The 21,181-nt window shown below is 42.6% G+C and overlaps 1 protein-coding gene across 1 annotated transcript in view; it reads left to right on the plus strand.

Annotated features, from left to right (window-relative positions):
* Positions 1-21,181, plus strand: part of MRAS (muscle RAS oncogene homolog) — a 60,398-nt gene that overhangs the window by 36,253 nt on the left and 2,964 nt on the right. The window contains exons 3-5 of the mRNA XM_077829689.1: positions 9,817-9,970; positions 13,739-13,838; positions 15,786-15,865. Of these exons, the coding sequence (XP_077685815.1) occupies positions 9,817-9,970; positions 13,739-13,838; positions 15,786-15,865 (334 nt within the window). The remainder of the gene's footprint in view (positions 1-9,816; positions 9,971-13,738; positions 13,839-15,785; positions 15,866-21,181) is intronic.

Raw genomic sequence — 21,181 nt, forward strand, 5'->3', positions numbered from 1 at the left:
TGCTGGGAGAGGGACATTGATTCTTGATTTGAACAGTTCTATATAGAAGTCCTTGCAGACCTCCTCCATCACTGCTCTGTCGATTACTGTCTCTCCATCCTTGTTCTTCAATGCTGTTACGCTCAATCTATATTATGTCAATTCCCACTTGCATGTTCTGAGGCTCTTGAGTGATTCAGCTGTTTTGAGGAGCTTTTCTTTCCGAAAGTTCTCAAAGTCGTCCTTCAGTTTTAGCCATATAAGCTTGCACAGAGTGGAGTACTCGAGGTTGTTATCCAAGCTCCTTTTCATGTCTCTCCGCTTCTCCTCCAACAAGCTTTTCATTTCATTCGAGAGTCTTCCCTTCGCCACCGCCTTCTTAGCTGAAATTGAAAAGCTGAAGAAGGCGAAGGGAAGAATCTCAGATGAAACAAAAAGCTTGTTGGAGAAGCGGAGAAACATGAAAAGGAGCTCGGATAACAACTATCTTTGCTGACAAGCTGAGACGTTGTATAAAAGCAGCTGAAATTGAAAAACATACTGTAGCATGAGTGGATAAAGCAATATAGGCAGGGAGAAGCATGACAGAAGTGTAAAGATGCATCACGCTACCCTTCAGACTCCTCTGTCTTCCTTTTAATTATACTTCATTTGCAGTTAAATCCTTCCCTGGGTGATTTTTTTTCATCCAGTGCTTGTTTTTAAAAAAAAAAATTAAAAAAAGATGAGGACTGGAGGATGTGATTGCCAAGTGAAGACATACGATGAGGGGGCTTTATAAGCATCTAGTGATGCAGAAGTAAATATAACACACAAGCTGGAATGGGTAGGCATTTGACAACTTTGTTCCAAAAACACAGTCCACCTTCTTGGGAGTTCCCCTCCAAGCCTCTCTACTGTCCATGAGCTGTTATAATGTCCCAACATTGTGCTGTAAAATGCTTTGTGCTTCCCAGCTCAGGTTTTTCCTCTCCTAAACAAGACCTACACTTGCCCTTCTTGTGTAACAGAAGCTGGCAACATGATGGAAAAATTTTAATTGGGCTATGTAATTTCTTTACTCTTCTCTCTCTCTTTCTCACTTGAACTAGGTTTAAATGCAGTTTTGCTTTTATTTCATTTTTCAGGCCTTGGAGTCAAACAAGAGTTCTAGCCCATTTACAGGGGGGTTGCTCTCTGAGCTTGTTCAGGTCACATACTCTCGGTGTCTGTTTTCCGAATTATAAAAAGGGGACAATAGTATTTGCATACCTCACGGCAGTATTGTGAGACCTTATTGGTAAGGGAAGCACCTTAAGAGGATTGTATGCAAGATACTACTACAAAAGTGCAAAGATAATTATTAATGGTCCTAACCAATCCAGCTTGCAGGACTGTCCCTGCAGCATTTGGGGCACATTGCTGGTGAATACTATAGAGTGCTTTATTAAATAAGGGACATGCGCCTAAAGGCAAGTGCTAACTGTGAATTATAGGATGCTGTCTCCTTAGGGATGTTTTATGAGAGCAGGCTCCGTTGTCTCTGCACTCAGCTATTTTCATTATTTCCTGCTGTCCTGTGAGGTCAAAGTGGCCATATCATACTGGGTTAGATGCAGTCTCACACACACACACACACACACACTGTACAGACACATGTTGCAGGTTAGAATTAAATAGCTCCCAGAGTTAATCTAGTTTGGTTAGCTGTATCTTTAAGTGAGTTTCAATCACCAGTTTTCTTACCCCTCTTTCTGTACACAGGCTGAATTAGTAACCAGCAGAGGGTTTATCTTTATGTGACTGTTAAATGCCAATCTGGAATTATTATTCTGTACATGGAGCCACAAGGGAATGCTTTCACAAGGCTAAAATTCCTAGGGGCTCAAGTCACACCCGGGGCAATGGGGCAGTCCAAAACAGCCTTGTTTCGCTGACAAAATGAAGGTTTGGTTGGCACATTGCTGGACCTAACTTGTCATGATTGACTTGTCTATATCCTTTGTAGGCTCCCTGGGCTAGATTCTCAGCTGGCGTAATGTGGTGTAATTGCATTGACTTTGGATCTATACTGAATTCCAACAGCTGAGGATCCGATCCTCTATCAAATTTCAAACTAGGGTTGGGAGGGGAAGCTGGTAACTGTTGCCTATGAGTTTGGGTGCAGAAGCTACTGTATACCTTTTTTTCCTGGGCATTACTGTTATACACGTTTGTGTTTGTTTCTAAAGACCCATGTAAACTCCAATTCTGTGCTCGGTCTCCTGATTGCTAAACCAGTTAGTGAAAGTGACCCGTTCCCTGGGGACCAGTGCGTGGTGATCCCTGCATTCTCTGGTGGTTTGTGCAGTCTAGTTTTAAGTGCCTGGTCTTTTGGGACCTCCCAGTTATGAGGTTATTCCAATCTCCCTAGCAGCGCTTACTGGAGGGAAGATTTTTCCTAATATTCAGTTTGTTTTTCTTTTTAGCTCTCATGCCTTTGCTCCTAGTTATTATCTTTGTGCATACTACCCTAGGAGCCTGATCCAAACCCATCAAGTCAATGGAAAGACTCCAGTAGACTTGGACCAGACCCTACATAATCCCTCTCCATCCTGTCTGTTTAAACCCTTGAAATAATTGCAGACAGTTATCCTGACCCCATACTTGTGTGTGCTTGCTCATGATCTCTCTGTGTCCTGCTTTGCATTTCTCACTGTGAGGCAGGATGTTGCTGCTGGTCCTAAGACCACTAGCATTTGACTGTCTGCTTTTCCACTAAAGTAGCTTGGGAATTGTCTGACCAGAAGGTGAGGGGTTAGGGGTGTCTTAGGCTCCTTCAGTCTTGCCTGGTGGTGGTGGTTTTTTAATCAGGTTGTTTCACTGAATGAGCTAAATTTTAGCTTAAGCTGCTTCTTTTATTACTTGGGGGTTTGTGACCTTCTAAGAGGCTTATTTCATATTTTTGTCTTTCTGCCAGGAAAATGTCAATGTTGCAAGCTGGAAAACTCAAGGCTTTGAATTCTTGCCTATTTGTCAGAGAAAAGGCCCTTTTTAACTAATCGGATCTTTACTCTGTTTGTTGAAATGGAAGCTGTTCTTTAGAGGGCTTCTCAGTCTTCTTCGTAAAGGCCCTTTTCTTTCCCCTAAAGAAAGGGCAAGAATTCAAGTACTTGTGTTTTTCCATGTTACAACATCTGTGTGTTTAGCAGGGGCTCATAAAGACCAAAGTGTTTCCTCATTGCATGGCTTTCCCCTGCAGAAGACTATCACATGATAAGAGCAGGATGGGAGCAACAGAAAGCTGACTAGGTCAAAGGCGAATCCATAGTGAAAACTGGTATAGTGAGCTAGTTTTCACTAGAGATGGGCCTAAGATGTGGCGATCGGATCCAGACCTGAACTCTTGTCCCCAACACACACACACACACACACACCCCCTCCAGAGGGTTCAGGTCTGGGTCAGATCCAACTTTAGTTTACACCAAAGAAGGAAGATTGAATAATAATAAATATGTGTTACTTTCAGTCAACTCTGCATGTGTTTACCGCGTCCTCCCCCCAAAAATATTAATGGGAGTTATGCACTTGGGTATACGCTCCAAAAAGCTCAACCAGCTCAACTCCATGGTCTGAGTCTAGATTCACTGCGCTAAATTCATCCCTAGTGTAACTCCACTGAAGTCCCTGAACTGGTCTAGGGATGAACGTGTGTGTGTATCTTGCAGTGTCTGCAGCCAAGTGTTAAACCCAGCACCCCCTGCAATTGAGAAGGCTCTGTCAGAGGGATATCTACCTGCTGAACTCATAAAATGGAGCCATTCAAGCTTAGGGATGGAAACCACCCATTTGCTTGACCCAAAGCCTGCAAAGACTGATGCCTGTGCATAACTTCACTCATGCAAAGTAGCTGTATTGAAGTCAGTGGCGTTACTTAGGTAAGATAAGCACGTGCATCAATCTTTGCAGGCCAGGATCAGGGCTCTCGTCTATTCCACAACCGATGTGTGATTGCTCCAAGTGGGGATTTCACCACCGCCACTGAGTGACTGCTCGCCTGCCTACTGGGTGTTGCCATTGAGTAATCTCTCTTCTCGCTATTCACCCAAAAGCTTCCTTTGCTTGATATACCCCCTTGCTTCCCCATTCACCGAGCCTGTTAGAACTGGACTGAGTTACTCAGCAGGAAGTTCTTCTATGCATAGCTTGAGTCAAAAAATCTCAATTCTCACGGGATGGGGTGGGGGAAAATCACTGCCCCCTGCTGTCCAGGTCAATATTGTGATGTCCGTGGCAGCACTGTGTGTTGCCAAATGAGAGAATCTTAACTGCAGATTTAAAAGAGGAGAAGAAACCCTGTAATGTATGTATCTCTACTTATTATATCTGTCCAGACTGGGTAGACTGGCCTCCTGCAACACTGAGCCTGGGAATTTGAGAAGAACCTAAGGGAGTTAAGTACTCAATTTCCATTGAAATCATAAATCCCTTAGAATCATCTGAAAACCCCACCCTAAGCAAACTCTTACTCCGAAGAATAGTACTATTGACCTCAGTGCCTCCAGATAAGCCCCATTAACTTCAATGGGGATTCTTGAATCATTAAGGACCATTGATGTCAATATGAGTTGTAGGTTTGAGTCCTTTGCCTCTGAACAAAGTATGTTATTAATCAGCTGGAAAAAAAGTGGGTCATTCAAGTATTTTGTGCCCAAAACTTTACGTGCAAAAAACCCCACAACACTTAAACTACACCAAAAAGTTGTACAAAATCTATTACTAAAAGTGCTTTTATTTTTCTAATAGTCATTTTGGTTTAGATTTAAACTTAACACAACACAGTGCTACAGGGGAAATAGTTACCATAGGAAAAACCCTGAAGGAGAAATAGACAAGAAGTGAATGAAACTGACAAGTCAATATGTTTATTGCCTGAACTAAGGGGACTGCAGGGTGCTGGGGAAAGCATAAATTGTGGGAAAGTAAGTTGAATTTTAAACATTATTTTGTTTTCAGTAATCGAAGGATTTTTGTAATATTGGTAAGGATTTTTTTTTAACCTAACAGTGTCCTTTTAAAACAGAGTAGGTATTTGCTTTTTGTCTATTTTACCTTCAGGTTCTCCAGCATAACACAGTGCTGCAAGGAAATGTTTAAATCTAAAACAAAATAAATGTTCAAAAAAATCATCTGTGTAGTGGATTAGTCTCTGAGTAGTCATAGCATGTGGTCACCTCACCATCTCTAATGTTTTTATCCCCACGACACATGGGAGGTAGGGAAGTGCTGTTAGCCTTGTTTTATATATAGGAAAATGAGGCCCAGTCAGGCAATGCCTTCTGCCTTCTTAAAAGATGGATAGTAGCCCAGTAGACAGCTCTTCAAAAAGTTGGCTTTCAATGATCTGTTGAAAGCCATGTCTATTGGTCAGAGCAAGGTCTTGGCAACAAGACTGTTCCTGGGTTCCGTTCCAAGTTCTATTACGGATTCACTAAGGCACTAATCCTGCAACATACCAAGCGTTGCCAGGGAGATGGTGAGCAACCTGGGCCTTGAAGGATTGAGGTTTTTAACCACTCTGTGCCTCACTTTAGCCACAGGTAAATGGGAGGAAACTACTTTCTTCTTCAATCTTCAGAATCGGCAAATATATTTCTATGTAGTTTTACCATTTTTCATGTTTGAGTAGTTTCAGTGTTTTTATAGTCTAGTTCGTTTGAGTCTTTGCCCCCCTCTTCCCCCCCCCCCCCCGTTAGGGAGCTTCTCCCCATGGAGAAGGACTAGGCCCAGAATCCTGGAGTTCAAAGCCTGTCTGTCCTGCCCGTGCTCCTTTTCCATCAGCAACTAATGCCAGCACTGCCTTGAGGAGGTGCCCATTACTGCCAAGTGCAGCATTTGTTACTCCTTCTCTCCCCAAACCTATGAGGGACAAGAGTTTCGCCTGTGGAAACACTTTGTGGAAAAAGCCGTATCCGATCCAGGCTGGGGAGACCCCTCTGTACAATGACCTCTGAGCACACGCTCTGAAGCAGAGTCCAAAACCACTAAGCCTAAAGAGTCACTGCCTCAGGCCTCTTGCAAGAGTAAGGGGCATTGTCATGGCCATAAGGACAGATCCCCCCTGGGAAGAAACTATACTTAATACCCCAGTGAGAGAGAGCATCCTGATTGTACAAGACTTTCTGATCTTCAAAAAAGTGTTCTATAATTGCTACCTACTATTAATAAGATTTTTGTACTTCAGCGGTTCCTATTACTGGACCCATCAATGTCATAACTTATACCCATTCTGAGGTGTTTTTCTATCTAGAACATATGGGTACCTGCTATATCCTCTCTCCCAGTTTACGTAGCACTGAACATTTACAGGATTCTAAAGGAGTCTGCTAGAAATTAAACTGCAGCTCTTGCCAGTCAGTTACATGACCCTTAACTATTCACCCAAGCTAAGATGTACTGAACCTTCACCACTCTCTGTTTTATAGAGTTTAATTGTGTCCTGGCCTGGGTTAACCAATGTGCACTCACAGCGGGGGCCCTGCCCATCAGATTTGGGAGGGTGGCACTACACCAGGCCACACCTGAGCAGCGCTGTGACCCCGTGTATTAAGTCATAACACCACTCACTCAAATTTGGCCCAAGGGGGGGCTGGGCCAAATTTAAGTCAGTGGTGTTGCAATCTGGTGCACAGGGTCACAGTACTGGTCAGGTTTGGCCTGGCTGCACCTCTGTCATGACAGGGGCGTCGCCTGGGCCAAATTGAGTAAAGATGGAGGAGGCCTCCAATGCCATGGGTGTGCAGGGCCCTGAAATGCTTTAATCTGGAGCCAGTTGCGCCAGATGCTGTTTTACAAGTGGAATGCTCACTCGCCTTTCTATGAACACCGTGACCAAAAGCCCCTTAAATAGAAGCTGCTGACCCGGCAACTCTGTCGATGGTGGCAAAGGTCCAAGTGAGGCAGGAGCCCACGCCCGTGATGTCAGAGTCTGGTGTTCCATGCTGCCGCAAGGGAGTAGTAACTGGAGACCGTAATGCTCGCTGATTCCATAACTAAGAAGGGAGGGGAGAGAGCTCTGGAGGGGAGGTTGTAGAAATGTTTACATGTCTCATGGGAGGCTTGAGACCTTGGAGCGCGAGGAAAATATTTCTCTAACAAGATTTGTCCACAGTACGGGTGTGCCGCAATAGAGAGCGAGACACAAGGCATCCTTGCCTGAACGGCGTACTCCATAAGTCATGCACAAGACACAGGGCCCAGCAAACACCAGAAGGGCTGAGGAATTCTGCAGGAAACAACCATAGGATGTGGCAAGCCTTGGCTCTGAGGTTACAGATTGAAGTGGCAGCCCATTTTGGATGGAGGGCCATGCTGCAGGGAGAGCCCTGGGGAAGGGATTCTAGCTGACGCAGCCAGAATTCTCCCAAGGACTCTAGGGGAGGGAGTGCAGTGGAGGATGGCTCCAGGGTACAGCTTGTCCCTGCCCCACCAGAGACACTGGCTGGTGTGGGGTTGAGACTGTGGTACGGCATTCTCTGTGTGGAGTCTGCCCCCACGCTCCCATCCAATTGTAGCTGGTCCTTGTTCATGGGTATAAGGAATGTGGGGAGGGATGAAGTTTCTCCCATCCTCTTCCTCCCCATACCCATTTTCTTGTCTCCATGTACTTCAGCCCAAGGCATGGAAATTGATGAGACATAAAGCAGCCCTGGTTGTGTCGCACTGTAATTTGCACTAAAGGACAAGCCTGCACCCTTCCGAAGTTCTCTTTGCTTCCCAGGTCCTCGAGGAGTGGGACAAGATGTTGTATAACTGTTCCATGCTCACTGCTGCTAGCATTTGCTGCCCCTTTACTAGTTCCAGGTTTGCATTCCTTATGTGGCTCAGGAATGAGTCCTTCGGTTTCAGGGGCAGCTGTATTAGACCAGGTGTGGCCAACCTGAACCAGAGAAGGAGCCAGAATTTACCAATGTACATTGCCAAAGAGCCACAGTAATACGTCAGCAGCCCCCTCCCCCGCCCCATCAACTCCACCCCTCTGGTTCCCAGCACCTCCCACCCCCCGGCAGCTCGGTTGAGCAGCGCCTTCCCCCCCGCACCTCCCAATCAGCTGTTTCGTGGCATGCAGGAGGCTCTGGGGAGGAGGGTTAGGGGAGAGCGAGGGCATGGCAAGTTCAGGGAAGGGGGCAGGAAGGGATGGAGTGGGGGCAGGGCCTGTGGCAGAGCCAGGGGTTGAGCAGTGAGCATCCCGCAGCACATTGGAAAGTTGGCACCTGTAGCTCCAGCCCCGGAGTCGGTGCCTGTACAAGGAGCCGCGTGTTAACTTCTGAAGAGCCGCGTGTGGCTCCGGAGCCTCAGGTTGGCCACCCATCTATTAGACAAATAATTTTGGAGTAGCAAAAGGCCTTCATGCTGGAGCTCGGGGCAGGTAGGCCCCATGATGTGAGGTTTTAGAAGTTCTCTCAACACAATACCTATGATCTCCAAAAGCGTGTGCTATGACCAGTCACTTTTCCTTAATATGAAGGCCTAATGCACAGGGGCAGATAGCAGAGTACATTTCTACCGGTGCTATGTTTGGCAGGTTGGGATGGCTGGCTACTGATGCTGACTCTGCAGGTACCACCAGGACTGAAGCAGCTCCAGGGTGCTTATCCTCTAGAAACCAAGGCAGCCTCAACATCTGATGCAAACAAGGAGTGCTCATTAGGGTCACAAACCTGTACAAGAGAACCTTGTGTCCAGCACCCTCAGCCTAGTCAGTAGATTGCTTATGTCCCGATGCCTCCTTTCCTGGTGCATATGTGGACAGCAAACACTGATAGGCAACATGTCCAGTTGCCACAGTTCTCAGCTTTACTTTTCTAACTCAGTACCTTCCCTACTCATTTGAATAGCCAATGTCCCACTCTGCATAGTGTTCTCATTTCTGCTTGGAGGATCCCATGTTAGCTGCTACCCCTCTGCTTCATCCGATGCTCCATGATTTCAAAGGTCACCATTCTGGGGCATTCCCGCTGCCTACAGAAGTGAATCTATGCGTGCAGATTTGACTGGCTGAACTCATAGGAATGCGTCAGACCTATGACCTATGAGGTCCAGTGGGCTGCCCCTGAGAGTGGCCAGCACAGGATGCGTCAGAGGACGGCTGTAAGAATCCCGCAGTAGACCAACATGAGATAACCCGCCCACCTCATCCTGATCTCTAAGAGTTTGTGCTTCAGGGCCCAAGCCCATTGCTCAATTTTAATATCCCATCTGAAATGTTTATTACCTGTAACTCTGGACATTCTTAATAAATCTCCAATCTCTTGGACAAGGAATGTAAACAAAAAGAAATTATTCCAATGTGTGGCCCAGCTCCACGTGGTCAGCTGGTTAATGGAGTAGCTGAGTGATCTGAACTGGTATCTACCTACCCTGCTAGTCTCCTGTGTAGGGAACAGCGAGATTGGCGAGGCAGAAATTGAGGATGTTAGCCATGCCCAGTCAGAGGGGCTGATGCACCTAATTCAGTATCCTGCTTTGGGCAGCAACCAATGCTTGTTGCTTTGGAGGAAGGTGGAAGCCATCTAATCCTGTGCAGGGGTGGTAGGTGTAGCAAAAGAGAGGGTGCAATGAAGGTTGGATAGCAATGGCACAATGCGGGGGGCAGGGCTTGATAGCACTTCTCACTCGACTAGCTCATGTGGCTATTAATGTTCTGTGATCACCAACCAAACCTGCTACCTGATTTGACCAAGGAAGCAAACCAGTAGCCTTGCATGGCACCTGTCGGATCCCGACAGTCATCTCAGTGAAGGTAGGAACGTGAAGAAAGATGTAATGTAGTGATGGCAATGTCAGCAGAATGACTAACAATCTCCTCCCCTGTACTAGTTCTAGACACTGCAGGACAAGAGGAATTCAGCGCTATGCGGGAGCAATATATGCGGACGGGGGACGGGTTCCTTATAGTCTATTCAGTCACAGACAAAGCCAGCTTTGAACACGTGGACAGGTTCCACCAACTGATTCTCCGAGTCAAAGACCGGTGAGTGCACTGGAGGGAAGAGCTCCCTTAACGCGAATCCCTGCTGCTTTGGAGGCATTATGATCCAGCAAGTAGAGCACAGCACTGGGACCCAGGAGATCTGGGTTCTAGTATTAGCTCTGCCACAGGCCTGCTGAGTGACCATGGGCAAGTCACTTCCCCACTCTGTGCCTCAGTTTCCAGATCCATAAAATGGGGTAAAGTAACTTACCCTCCTTTGCCAAGTGGTTTGAGATCTATAGATGGAAAGCGCTGAGAGCTAGGTGGTATTATTATTTATTTATTTATTTATTATTCAATGAACAGCATCTCTGTGTGCTTGCATTTAGGTGTCTGGGAATGAATGGTTAATGGAAGATTTACATGGGGTGGACAGTTCAGTTGTCTAACATTTGTGAATAAAAGAGAGAAGGCAATATTAGAGCTCTAAACCAGTGGTCAGCCAATACTCCAGAAAGATCAAAGAGGAAGCTCACAGGATCTTTTTATCTTGTTAATAATTCACTCTTCTCCATCCTACCACATAAGTGTTTTCCATTTTCACTGAGTGGAGTGTGAATCTAGATCATGCATGCTTGCAGCTTTAAAGCACTTAATTTTTCCATTCATAATTTTTTTTTAATCAAGGGAGACCTCAAGAGAAGTTGCCAGAGGAGTCCGTCCTTGTTGCTGGCTTTTCAGCTGTGAAGAACTCCCCAAAAGGAGGGGTGGACTCATATCATGAGAGGAGTACTGCAGGAATGCTTTTCCAGTGAAGTGTCCAACAAAAAGCCCACAAGAGTGGGAAATGAAGGAAAAGCTACCCTTTTACTGCATCTAGATGAACATAAATAGCAATCATTTTATTTGCCTCCTAGATATAGAAGTGGGATTTTCTTCATATCTACCACATTCTCTTAAATCCTGAGCCTAAGCTAGGTCGACAATGAAGTCTTTGTAAGCTGAGAGAGAACAAAACAGTGTTCTGTAACCTATTATGAATAGACATGTGTTTTATCTAATTAAATTTAATAAAAATGGGTCGCCCTTTTGGTTTTGATATGAAACTTTCCTCTCCCCCCACCCCACCTTCAGCGGTGTTGTTAACCTAAACACAGCAGCTTGTGTATGAGAACTGGGAAGTGAAATTGACTAGAAAGAAAAATGTTCTCCTTTTCCAGCTCAAGCTGCATGAAGCGCATAAAGTAAACAAACAGTTCAAATGATAAAAAGTAAATTTAGCTTATTTAAGAACTGGAATCATTTTAATTAGCCAACGCTCTATTAGCAGCCTGGATAAAGAGTTTTTCATTCTACATGGCACTGAATTCTGAACTGAGTTGAGTAGTTACTCCAGATTCATACCAGTGTAACTGAGACCAGAATCTGGCTGTGTTTTCATCTTAACAGTCATATGTCCCCCTTAAGCATTTATTTCTGGATATTTGAAATCCAAGAGGTTTCCTTCTTTGGAAGAGTTGTTTAAAAGACCGTGCCTTTTTCAGTACATTTAACCATTGTGAAGTCAATAGCTTCATTTGTCCTGTTCAACTAGCAATCATACAACTCACTACAGGGAACAATGACCAGAGTTTTATTTCTGACGTAAATAAGGCAAATTACATACTGTCCAAATTTAGTCTGTTTCTACCACTGTGCTGCCAACCAGAGAAGAATGGATCATTGAAGACAGCAAAGCATTTACCCTAGAATAGACATAGAATCAAGATACATTATTGCTTAGACATTTAAATTAAATCCATATTATCATAATTAACTGTAAGAGTAAATGGAAATTCAAAAACCTGTGTTCAGTTTATCTCCAGCCACAGTTATGAAGCAGTATGTCAGAGAAAAGACCAAGTCCTTCTCTGTCTCAGTGGAAAAAAAGACATGGAGACAGAAAAATCATTTGAATTTAAAGTAATTCCAGTCAAAAGTTTTACACAAATAAGTAAGGCTTGCTACTTGTCATGGCAAATATTATGGCTCTGTCATTGCAAAAAATATAGAAATCATCATTTTAGAAAGTAAAGGAAAAAATGCTGGCCCATGATATATATATATATAATATTATTTTTGTATTTTTTTTTCCCCGGAAGAAATAGAGTTGGGGAAAATCAATTGTTTTACAATAAAATAGTAAAAACCATTTAATCTTATTTAGTAGTTTCAAAACTAGTTAAACTCCATTCATTACTCCAGTCCGTTGGACGTACATAGGGCCTGGTGAGTAAAAATTCGTGGGAGAGTCTTGCTCAGTAGAATACGACCCTTAATGACAAATCATGATTGTTTTGGGGGGTGGGACCTAAAAGACTTATGGCCAGATCCTCAGTTGGTGTAAACTGGCATAGTTCCATTGACCTCAGTGGACCTGTGCTGATTTACACTATGACTGATTTACACTGACAAACCTATCGCTCTACAGTTAAGTATCTGTAGACTGTTACTTAGAGCAATTATTGTAAAGTTAGGCAATTTTTGATACTTAAGGATAGTAGTTCATTCCCTTGTATTTTTAGAAGCAGGAGGCACTAGGTAATAGTATTGTTCTTTTAGTCCACCAGCTCCTGAATAGGGAATATTCCAAATAGGCCTTCAGGATATTTTTGGTACCTCGCAATAAGTGTGTATTGAAACAAACTTGTTGTCCGCCATGAAAATATTCCCAATATGTTCCTCTGTCCCACCCAAAATAATGTTACCGTATGGACACTGCATCATTTCCCTCAGTTCTCATTTGCGAGCAGAGTTCTGAGACCTGGCTTGAATGAAACTTATCAGACACCATAACCAGAAATGTTGAAAATCTGCCCATTTTCTCTTGATCACAATGTCTTTGAATGCCTACACTAATTTTCTTCTATGCATATGGACCAATATTAGTTAAGTACTGAAGTTGTGTAACTGATAGGAATATTGGATCATGGTGGAGCCTATTCTTAAACTATAAGAAAACAGCAGCTTTGATCACTTGCAGGTACATCAACTGTTTGTGTACAAATTTAATGTGCCAACTACCAAGGCAAATATCTTGCCTAGGTAATGTATAAATAGATATCTGAGTTCTGCTTCTGTGATAATGTGTGATTGCTTGATCCTGCTTGTAATTATAACTAGGCTTGGAAGAATTTGATTTTTATTTTTTATAATTTCAAAAGATAATAGTGATGTTTATTGTTAAGCTTTTTTTAGATTTTTATCAATTTTCACAATTCCATGAAATTCTGGGTTTTAAGCATTTTTCCCCCATTTTTAATTGATTTTCAGTTTTCACAGTTGCAGGAAATTAGGGGAGGGGGATGATAATTATTAAATGACCGTAGACTTTGAGATTCAAAAAGTTAAAGCTTTCTAAACTTTTAACACAAATTGTCAATATCACATGTCAAAATATACAAAGTAAATATTCTTAAATCAACAAATCATACCTGTTTTCACTATTCATTCACTAGTCCATTTGTTACAAGCGTAATCCAAAAGTCTAAATCTCTGGATTTTGGCTCTACTAAATTCTGAGGCAGCATTTTTCATTGATAATCAAAATATACAGATAAACAAAGAAAGAAAGTGTTTTTCATCGGTTTGTGTGTGTACAGTGAAATCGATGTTTACCAACATTTACCAATAAAAATCTAATCCTTCTGAGCCTGATTATAACTATGGTGGTAAATGCCTACATGCTGCGTCTTTCTAGCTGAAAATGCTAGACGGTGGTAGTCTTTGAAAAGGAAGCTTTCCCTGAACACTTTACACTGAAAGTCTCCTCATATTGCTTTCTTGCAGAGAGTCTTTTCCAATGATATTGGTGGCCAACAAAGTTGATCTAATGCATTTGCGGAAAATCACTCGGGAACAAGGAAGAGAAATGGCAACTAAACATAATGTAAGTTTGTGGGTGTTTCTTTGTTTGCATGTTGTTTTGGCAGTTGCACTCTTTTAAGTTTCATTACAGGCGTTCAGAATGGGATTAATTCCGCATTTGGAGTTTAATTGGATCGCTTCTCTTATAATTAAACACTTGCAATTACATTTTCAAATAAAAGGCAAAGAAAGTAGTATATAGAGAGGTTACTTCCAGTGGGGCCAATTCTTTGCAGCATACTACAGCTGAGCTATGATGATCATAGTCATTAGAGAGATAAGGTGGGTGAGGTGATATCTTTTATTGGACCAATTACTGTTGGTGAGAGAGACGAGCTCTTCAGGTATGGAAAAGGAACCCCCTCCCCCCCCCCGCCCTTCCCCGCTTCTCAAAACCTGGTCTCACACCAGCAGAAGTTGGTACAATAAAAGATATTACCTCACCCACCCACCTAACCTCTCTAATTCCTTGGGATCCGCATGGCTGCAGCTACACTGCACACATGATCATAAAGTCATGTAATGCAAGTTATTTGCAGGTGGGTGGAATGTGCATGCAAGATTGACAGAATGCACTCTTCAAATGAAAATGCAGAAAAGGTCATTAGTAGATACACCAGGCCTGATTCTGATCTCGGACTGTTGTCAATCAGGAGTAAGTCCGTTGATGATGATGATGGAATTACATGAGTGTAAAACCCATATAAATCAGACCCAATATCTCAGTTCCCTGCTATCCATACTGCAGTTTGGCTCCAGAAATGGCTCCCAAGTAAGATTATAATCACCGTTACACTAGGTTAATCGCTTCTAAATGCCCACAGTCATGGAAAAGACTTAATGGAACTTGCCGCATCCCACTGGACTTTTAAAGATAACATAAAATCATTCTGCGTATATTTATTCCCACCCCTGTAAAGAAGCTTTTGTGGAAGAGCAGAGAGCCAGTCAACCTAAACAAGAACACAACACATAGCTCCTGAGTTGTGCTCAGTTTCAGGGGTGTGGAAGGTGCTATATGTGCAAATGCAGAATTTTCACATGCGCTATCAGAAGCCAGGGTTACAAATATGGCTCTTTGCTGGGTATGTATGCTACAAGTGACCACAAAAATCCATTTGGCTGCCAATAGAAAATGACCTTCTCTGTCACCCGAACAGAAGTTTTTCAAAGTCGGAAAGGTACCTGTAGAAATCACCATTCAAGAACCTTAAAATGCAGTGTAGCAAGGAAGGAATTTTTGGCAGGTGTTAGTTTTTCAGCAATCTCCAACAAACTTCTGGCAGGCATGGTAAATAGTTTTGTTTTGTTTGTATGGTCTTCATGTCCTCAAGTACATCTCAGGGAAAATGAACATCTCTCCTAATAACTCTGCAATTACTCCCCCCAAATCTGAAACTTTATGCTTCCAGCTGTTTTGTATGTTGCACATTTTACAGGATGGGGTGATCTTTGGTAAGTGTTTTTGTGTCCTTTCTGCGAATTAACCTTGATGTCATGGCAACATTTCACTTACCTGCCTTTCTCCTGGCAGTTTCATTTGGATATAACCTTCACTTTGTTCCCCAACCTCCCGTGTAGCACAGCTGTACGTTGTTGTAAGGTGAAATCTTGGCTCCATTAAAACCAACGGCAAAACTCCCATTGACTTCAATGGGGCAAGGATTTAACCCATAGTGGTTTAGACCACTTCGTTAGCAAAGGGCTTTGAGAGATATCAAGATGAACGATGCTGTACTATTAATTCCATGGTTGAGAACACCCTTATTAAACAGTCTATTGCTCTAAGAGACTACCTGAAAGTGTCCCCAAATCTATTCAGTACAGTCCTTCTGCATTAGTCATTATAGGACAACCCTCTGTTTTGCATCCATTTTTCTCTAGTCCCTTGGGTTGTCACTTGAGATAGGTTCATTGTCCACATGTAAGATGTTACTAGTATTTATTATGCTGGGCTTTTGTCTTTCAGATCCCATACATAGAAACTAGTGCCAAGGACCCACCTCTGAATGTTGATAAAGCCTTCCATGATCTTGTTAGAGTAATCAGGTGAGCCATAAAACACTTTACTCAGCCATCTATTAACCTCCATTGACAGAAGACTCATGAATCATTGGAACACATGGAACCAAGAGCCTGCTCTTTTATTCTTTATTAGGGCTGCTTGTTCTATACCTGCACACAACTATCAAAATGTAGTTATCTTTTAAGGTATAAAATCTTCATTGTCCGTGCTCAACATTGTGAGATCTAACTGCATGTAAAAAATTTCAAATATAGTGTATTCACCTGCAGTACATCCAGACACTACATTAGTGATCAATAATAACAGGCGATACTGGAGTACAAAAACTGTGGGCCAGATCTTCTGCTAACGTAAATCAGCATAACTCCATTGAAGTCCATGAAGTTATACCAATTTACACTAACGATATATCTGGTGTTATACTGTATTCCTGAAAATCAGATGGAACACCAGAGCAAAGCTCAAATCCATAAAAATCAGAAAATAAAATGTAAAACTGTATATCTACATATATAACCTTCTTCCGCAGACACTCACAGACATCCTGTCCATTTCCCCTACCCAGTTTTCCACATACATCCTGGGTCACATCCGGACATCCTTAACTGTGACCTCTGTTTTGATGCCAGTAATCTTTTGAGTGTGGCTCGCACCTGTCTTTGAAAATTTGCTCATGGTTTTCCCAGGTGTCCTTATTGTTTTAAGGTTCTGAAACTTTTGATTTCCATAACTCCACTACATGTTTCACCCAGTTGCAGATGTGACTTCAAAATTAAAACTTTCTCTGTGTTGGAAGTAATATAAAGTAGAACCCCATTTAACCGAGGTTAACAGCAGGAGCCCCAGCCTCCCAGGGCTGACAGTCAGCGCCCTGCTGCCCGTTCTCCAGTTTATCTGGATTTTTGGTTCTCTAATCTGGCCCCGGTCCCAGTTAAATTAGATAACTGGGATCCCATTGTATTTAATACATAGCATTTCTTATAGGGCAGTACTCCAAAGTACTTTAGACAGTGGACTGAATAATATTACAGTGGAACCTCAAAGATACAAACACCAGAGTTATGGACTAACTGGTCTGCAAGCAGCATTTAGTCCTGTATATGACCTAATCCACTGGAATCTGACCCCAGAAGTCCTTATTTGTGTATATCAGTGGTTTCAGTTGACCTCATGAGGGCTGTAATATAAAAATACAGGATGTGTGTGTGTGTGTGTGTGTGTGTGTGTGTGTGTGTGTGTGTGTATATAATATATACACGTGTGTGTGTGTGTATAAAAAGAATCCCCATCACTGAAATGCAGCCACCTTTTGTTGTGGCAAGGAGCAGGGAGCTTTGGGGTGTTTGTTTCTGTTTGGCAGTACACATGCATGTCACACAGCAGCTTTTTGAGTAGGGGAGGTGAGTAACCCAACCGAAACTCCAGGAAGAATTTTCATTTGGCAGAATTTAATCACAAAAGGACAAAAACACTAGGATTTTGGTAAGAATGCACCTATTCTAAGATAAGCGCAGGGAGACCTTGAACTGTCACGAGTGGCTAAGGCACCCTTTTCACGTGTAGTCCAAAACACGATACAGATAACAGCATCTAGCATTTGCTGAGCAAAATTACTGGAGAGACAGTTAAACTATTGTATTGTACAGAAGAGTCTTGACGCTATTTCCACCTCACTTTTGTCTGCTGACTTTCTGAATCAGTGTAAGTGTGTGAATGAAGATGGCACTGTTTGGATTTCCATTACACTGTCATTTTGATTACAATGTCTGGTTGTTTTCTTGTGGCCAAAACTTGAAGGAATTGGCTATTTTCTAATCTGAAGGTGACATTTCACTTTTTCTACCCACTAAGTAGTGAAACGTAAGCCAATTTGTATGAGAAACACTGTGGTCTACTGGATACGCCATGGGTCTTCCATCTTGGAGAGCAGGGCTTTGTTTCTAGCCTTGCCACTAACTTCGTCCGCAGCCTTTGGAAAATCAGTTTCACTCTCTGGGTGAAATCCTGGCCCTGCTGACATTAATGGAATTTTGCCCAGGATTTCACCCCAGTTCTCCAGTTGCTCAATCTGGAATATGAACCTGTTCATGTTTTTCCCCCTCCAACACTTATAACTTCGGGAAAATATTTTGTCTCTGTCTTCTTTTTATGACACCAATTGTGCCACCTGCAGAATCTTTAAAGACCTTAGGTTTGAATGTTGTTTTTCTCCACTTCAGTGACCTGTATTGCTGCAAACAGATTTCTTCTGTAATCATAGAATCGTAGAACTGGAAGGGACCTCAAGAGGTCATCTAGTCCAGTCCCCTGCATTCAAGGAAGAACGAAGTATTGTGTAGACATTTTCCTGACAGGTGTTTGTCAAACTTGTTCTTCAAAATCTCCAGTGATGGAGATTCCACAACTTCCCTAGGCAATTTATTCCAGTGCTTAACCAACCTGACCGCTAGAAAGTTTTTTCTTATGTCCAACCTCAACTGCCCTTGCTGCACTTCAAGTCCATTGCTTCTTGTCCTATCCTCAGAGATTCAGGAGAACAATTTTTCTCCCTCCTCCATGTAACAACTTTTTATGTATTTGAAAACTGTTATCAAGTCCCTTCTCAATTGTCTCTTCTCCAGATTAAATAAACCCATTTTTTTCAGTTTTTCCTCATAAGTCATATTTTCCAGACCTTTACTCATGTTGTTTGCTCTTCTCTGGACCTTCTCCAATTTGTCCACATATTTCCTGAAATGTGGTGCCCAAAACTGGACACAATACTTCAGCTGAGGCCTAATCAGTGCAGAGTAGAGCAGAAAAATTCCTTCTTGTGTCTTACAACACTGCTGATAATACATCCTAGAATGATGATTGCTTTTTTTAGTTTGTGATCCACTCTGACCGCCAGATCCCTTTCCACAGTACTCCTTCCTAGGCAGTCATTTCCCATTTTGTATGCATGCAACTGATTGTTCCTTCCTAAGTGGAGGACTTTGCATTTGTCCTTATTGAATTTCATCCTATCAACTCCATTTCTACAGTTTTTGTCCAGATGATTTTGAATTTTAATCCTATCCTCCAAAGCACTTACAACCCCTCCCAGCGTGGTATCATTCACAAACTTTATAAGTGTACTGTCTATGCCGTTATCTAAATCATTGATGAAGGTATCAAACAGAACTGGACCCAGAACTGATCCCTGTAGGACCCCACTTGATATGCCCTTCCAGGTTGATTGTAACCAGTGAGTAGCTATCAGTGGTTCACAGTTTTCCAACAAGTTATGCACCCACATTATAGTAGCTCCATCTAGATTGTATTTCCAAAGTTTGTTTATGAGAAGGTCATGCGAGACAATATCAAAAGCCTTACTAAAGTCAAGATAAACCACATCTACCTCTTCCCACCCACGCCCATAACCACAAGGCTTGTTACCCTGTCAAAGAAAGCTATTAGGTTAATAACTAATGCTATCAGGTGAAGCTATAGTTTTTCCATATGAGGTGGAAGAATTGGCTTCCCCAGCAATGAAACTTGTTAGGCATTTATACACAGGTGCCTCTCTGTTAGTGTTTATCTTACCACAGCTTCGAGTCAGCGTCCATCGAAAGCAGATGGTATTACCCACTCTTCCAAAATCATCTCAAGCTGGCAGAAGGAGGGTGTGGGTGGAAAATTATTGAAGAGTTACAGATACAAGTTGGCAATGTCCCTGGATGTTTCTGAACTATTCTGTACCTTGTAATTAGTAGGCCAGTCATTAGTATTTATTATATTGAGCTCTTATCGCTATCCAATGCTATTCTGAAAAATCACTATAATTGGTATGAAGAAGAGGAGTACTTGTGGCACCTTAGAGACTAACAAAATAAATTCGTTAGTCTCTAAGGTGCCACAAATACTCCTTTTGTTTTTGCGAATACAGATTAACATGGCTGCTACTCTGAAACCTATAATTGGTATGGTGGCTCTCCCTGTTTGTTGATTCTCAGTGACTCCAGGTCAAATGTTCCCAGTTAACAAATTAAATTTAAAAATGTATATTCTGTATGTGCCACCCCTCCAAATGGACCCCAGGGCCTTACTGTCATGTCTGGGTTCTTTCCTTCGTGTGCATCAGCAGCTGTTATAGAGGTTCCACCAGCCAAATTAGACACCTGATCAGTCTTGTTGCCTTCAGTATAAAAAAAAAAATAAAATAAAATAAAAACCTTGTGCATTCATTCAGTTAAAGAACAGAAATGATGCCACATGACTTAGCTGGCCAATCGAAACTAACTACATTTTGCTGAACTGGTTTGAGAAGACTGTTGAAAGACAATCAAGGGTTAGCCACAATCAGAAATAGGATAAAATCATCTGTTACGTTTTTTGTCACAAATTGTTAGCTCACCTGTAGTCAGGAAAATGTCATTTAAAACTTCCTAATACTTTGCACCTATCTCCAAATTGCTTCACAAACATAAGGGGCTAGCTCTTGACAGGACCTGGGGCATGAGCCATACTCTGATGGATACCATGGCAACTGGTGGCCAACGGTTGTGCTCCTTCTGAGTAGAGCTGCATTTGGTTGATTCCCAGTTTTTCTTACAAGTGCTGGGATTGGCTGGAAGGAGCCTGGGGCAGTCCACATAGTTGGTGGTACCAGTATCTAACTGGTCAGTAGATCTGTCAGGATCTTCCTGAGCTTCCCTCCGTCCTGCTGTAAATTTGCCATGGAGCATTCTTCCACTGTAACACAGGGCAGGGGCTAATTCTCTGTCTCTGGGATCATCTTCCAGAAATCAGCTTTGTATAATGCTGCTAATGTTACCTTGCTTCCTAATCATACTTCTAAACAATAGATTTGGGTCTGGTCAGTTCTCTGAAGAGTTAACTGTCTAGAAAGAACTCACTAAACATGTCTTTCAAAATTTTATCTCAATAGACTGTGGTTGGGGGTGAGGGGAAGAAGTCAAGGACCAATCAGTTATCTTTAGCTATGCAGTATTGGCAACCCCAAGCATTGCAAAATCATGCATCAGGCTCCACACATTATAAGATCGGCTGAATTTTGTTTTGGGGTGTATTTTGTTTTTTTTGTTTGTTTGTTTTTTGGAGGGAGCTTTAGGCTTTCTAGTCTTTGAGCCCTTCAGGGTCTCATTTTTATGCTTTTCTCCGCAACCATAAGGGCTAGTAGCATTTTTAAAAACAAATCAAAGCTAAGATTCTCACATAAGTAACAGGACTCCAGGAGCTGGGGCTTTGAAAAAAGACACCAAATATCTCAAGGCTCGTGATCAAATCACAAGAGTTGGGCTCCCACAACACTGGCTGTGTCCCGTGTCTGGTGTGGCTAGCTTATCCTTTCTGTTCAG

Source organism: Eretmochelys imbricata, chromosome 11 (genome assembly GCF_965152235.1).
Source record: "Eretmochelys imbricata isolate rEreImb1 chromosome 11, rEreImb1.hap1, whole genome shotgun sequence".
Taxonomy (NCBI): Eukaryota; Metazoa; Chordata; order Testudines; family Cheloniidae; genus Eretmochelys; species Eretmochelys imbricata.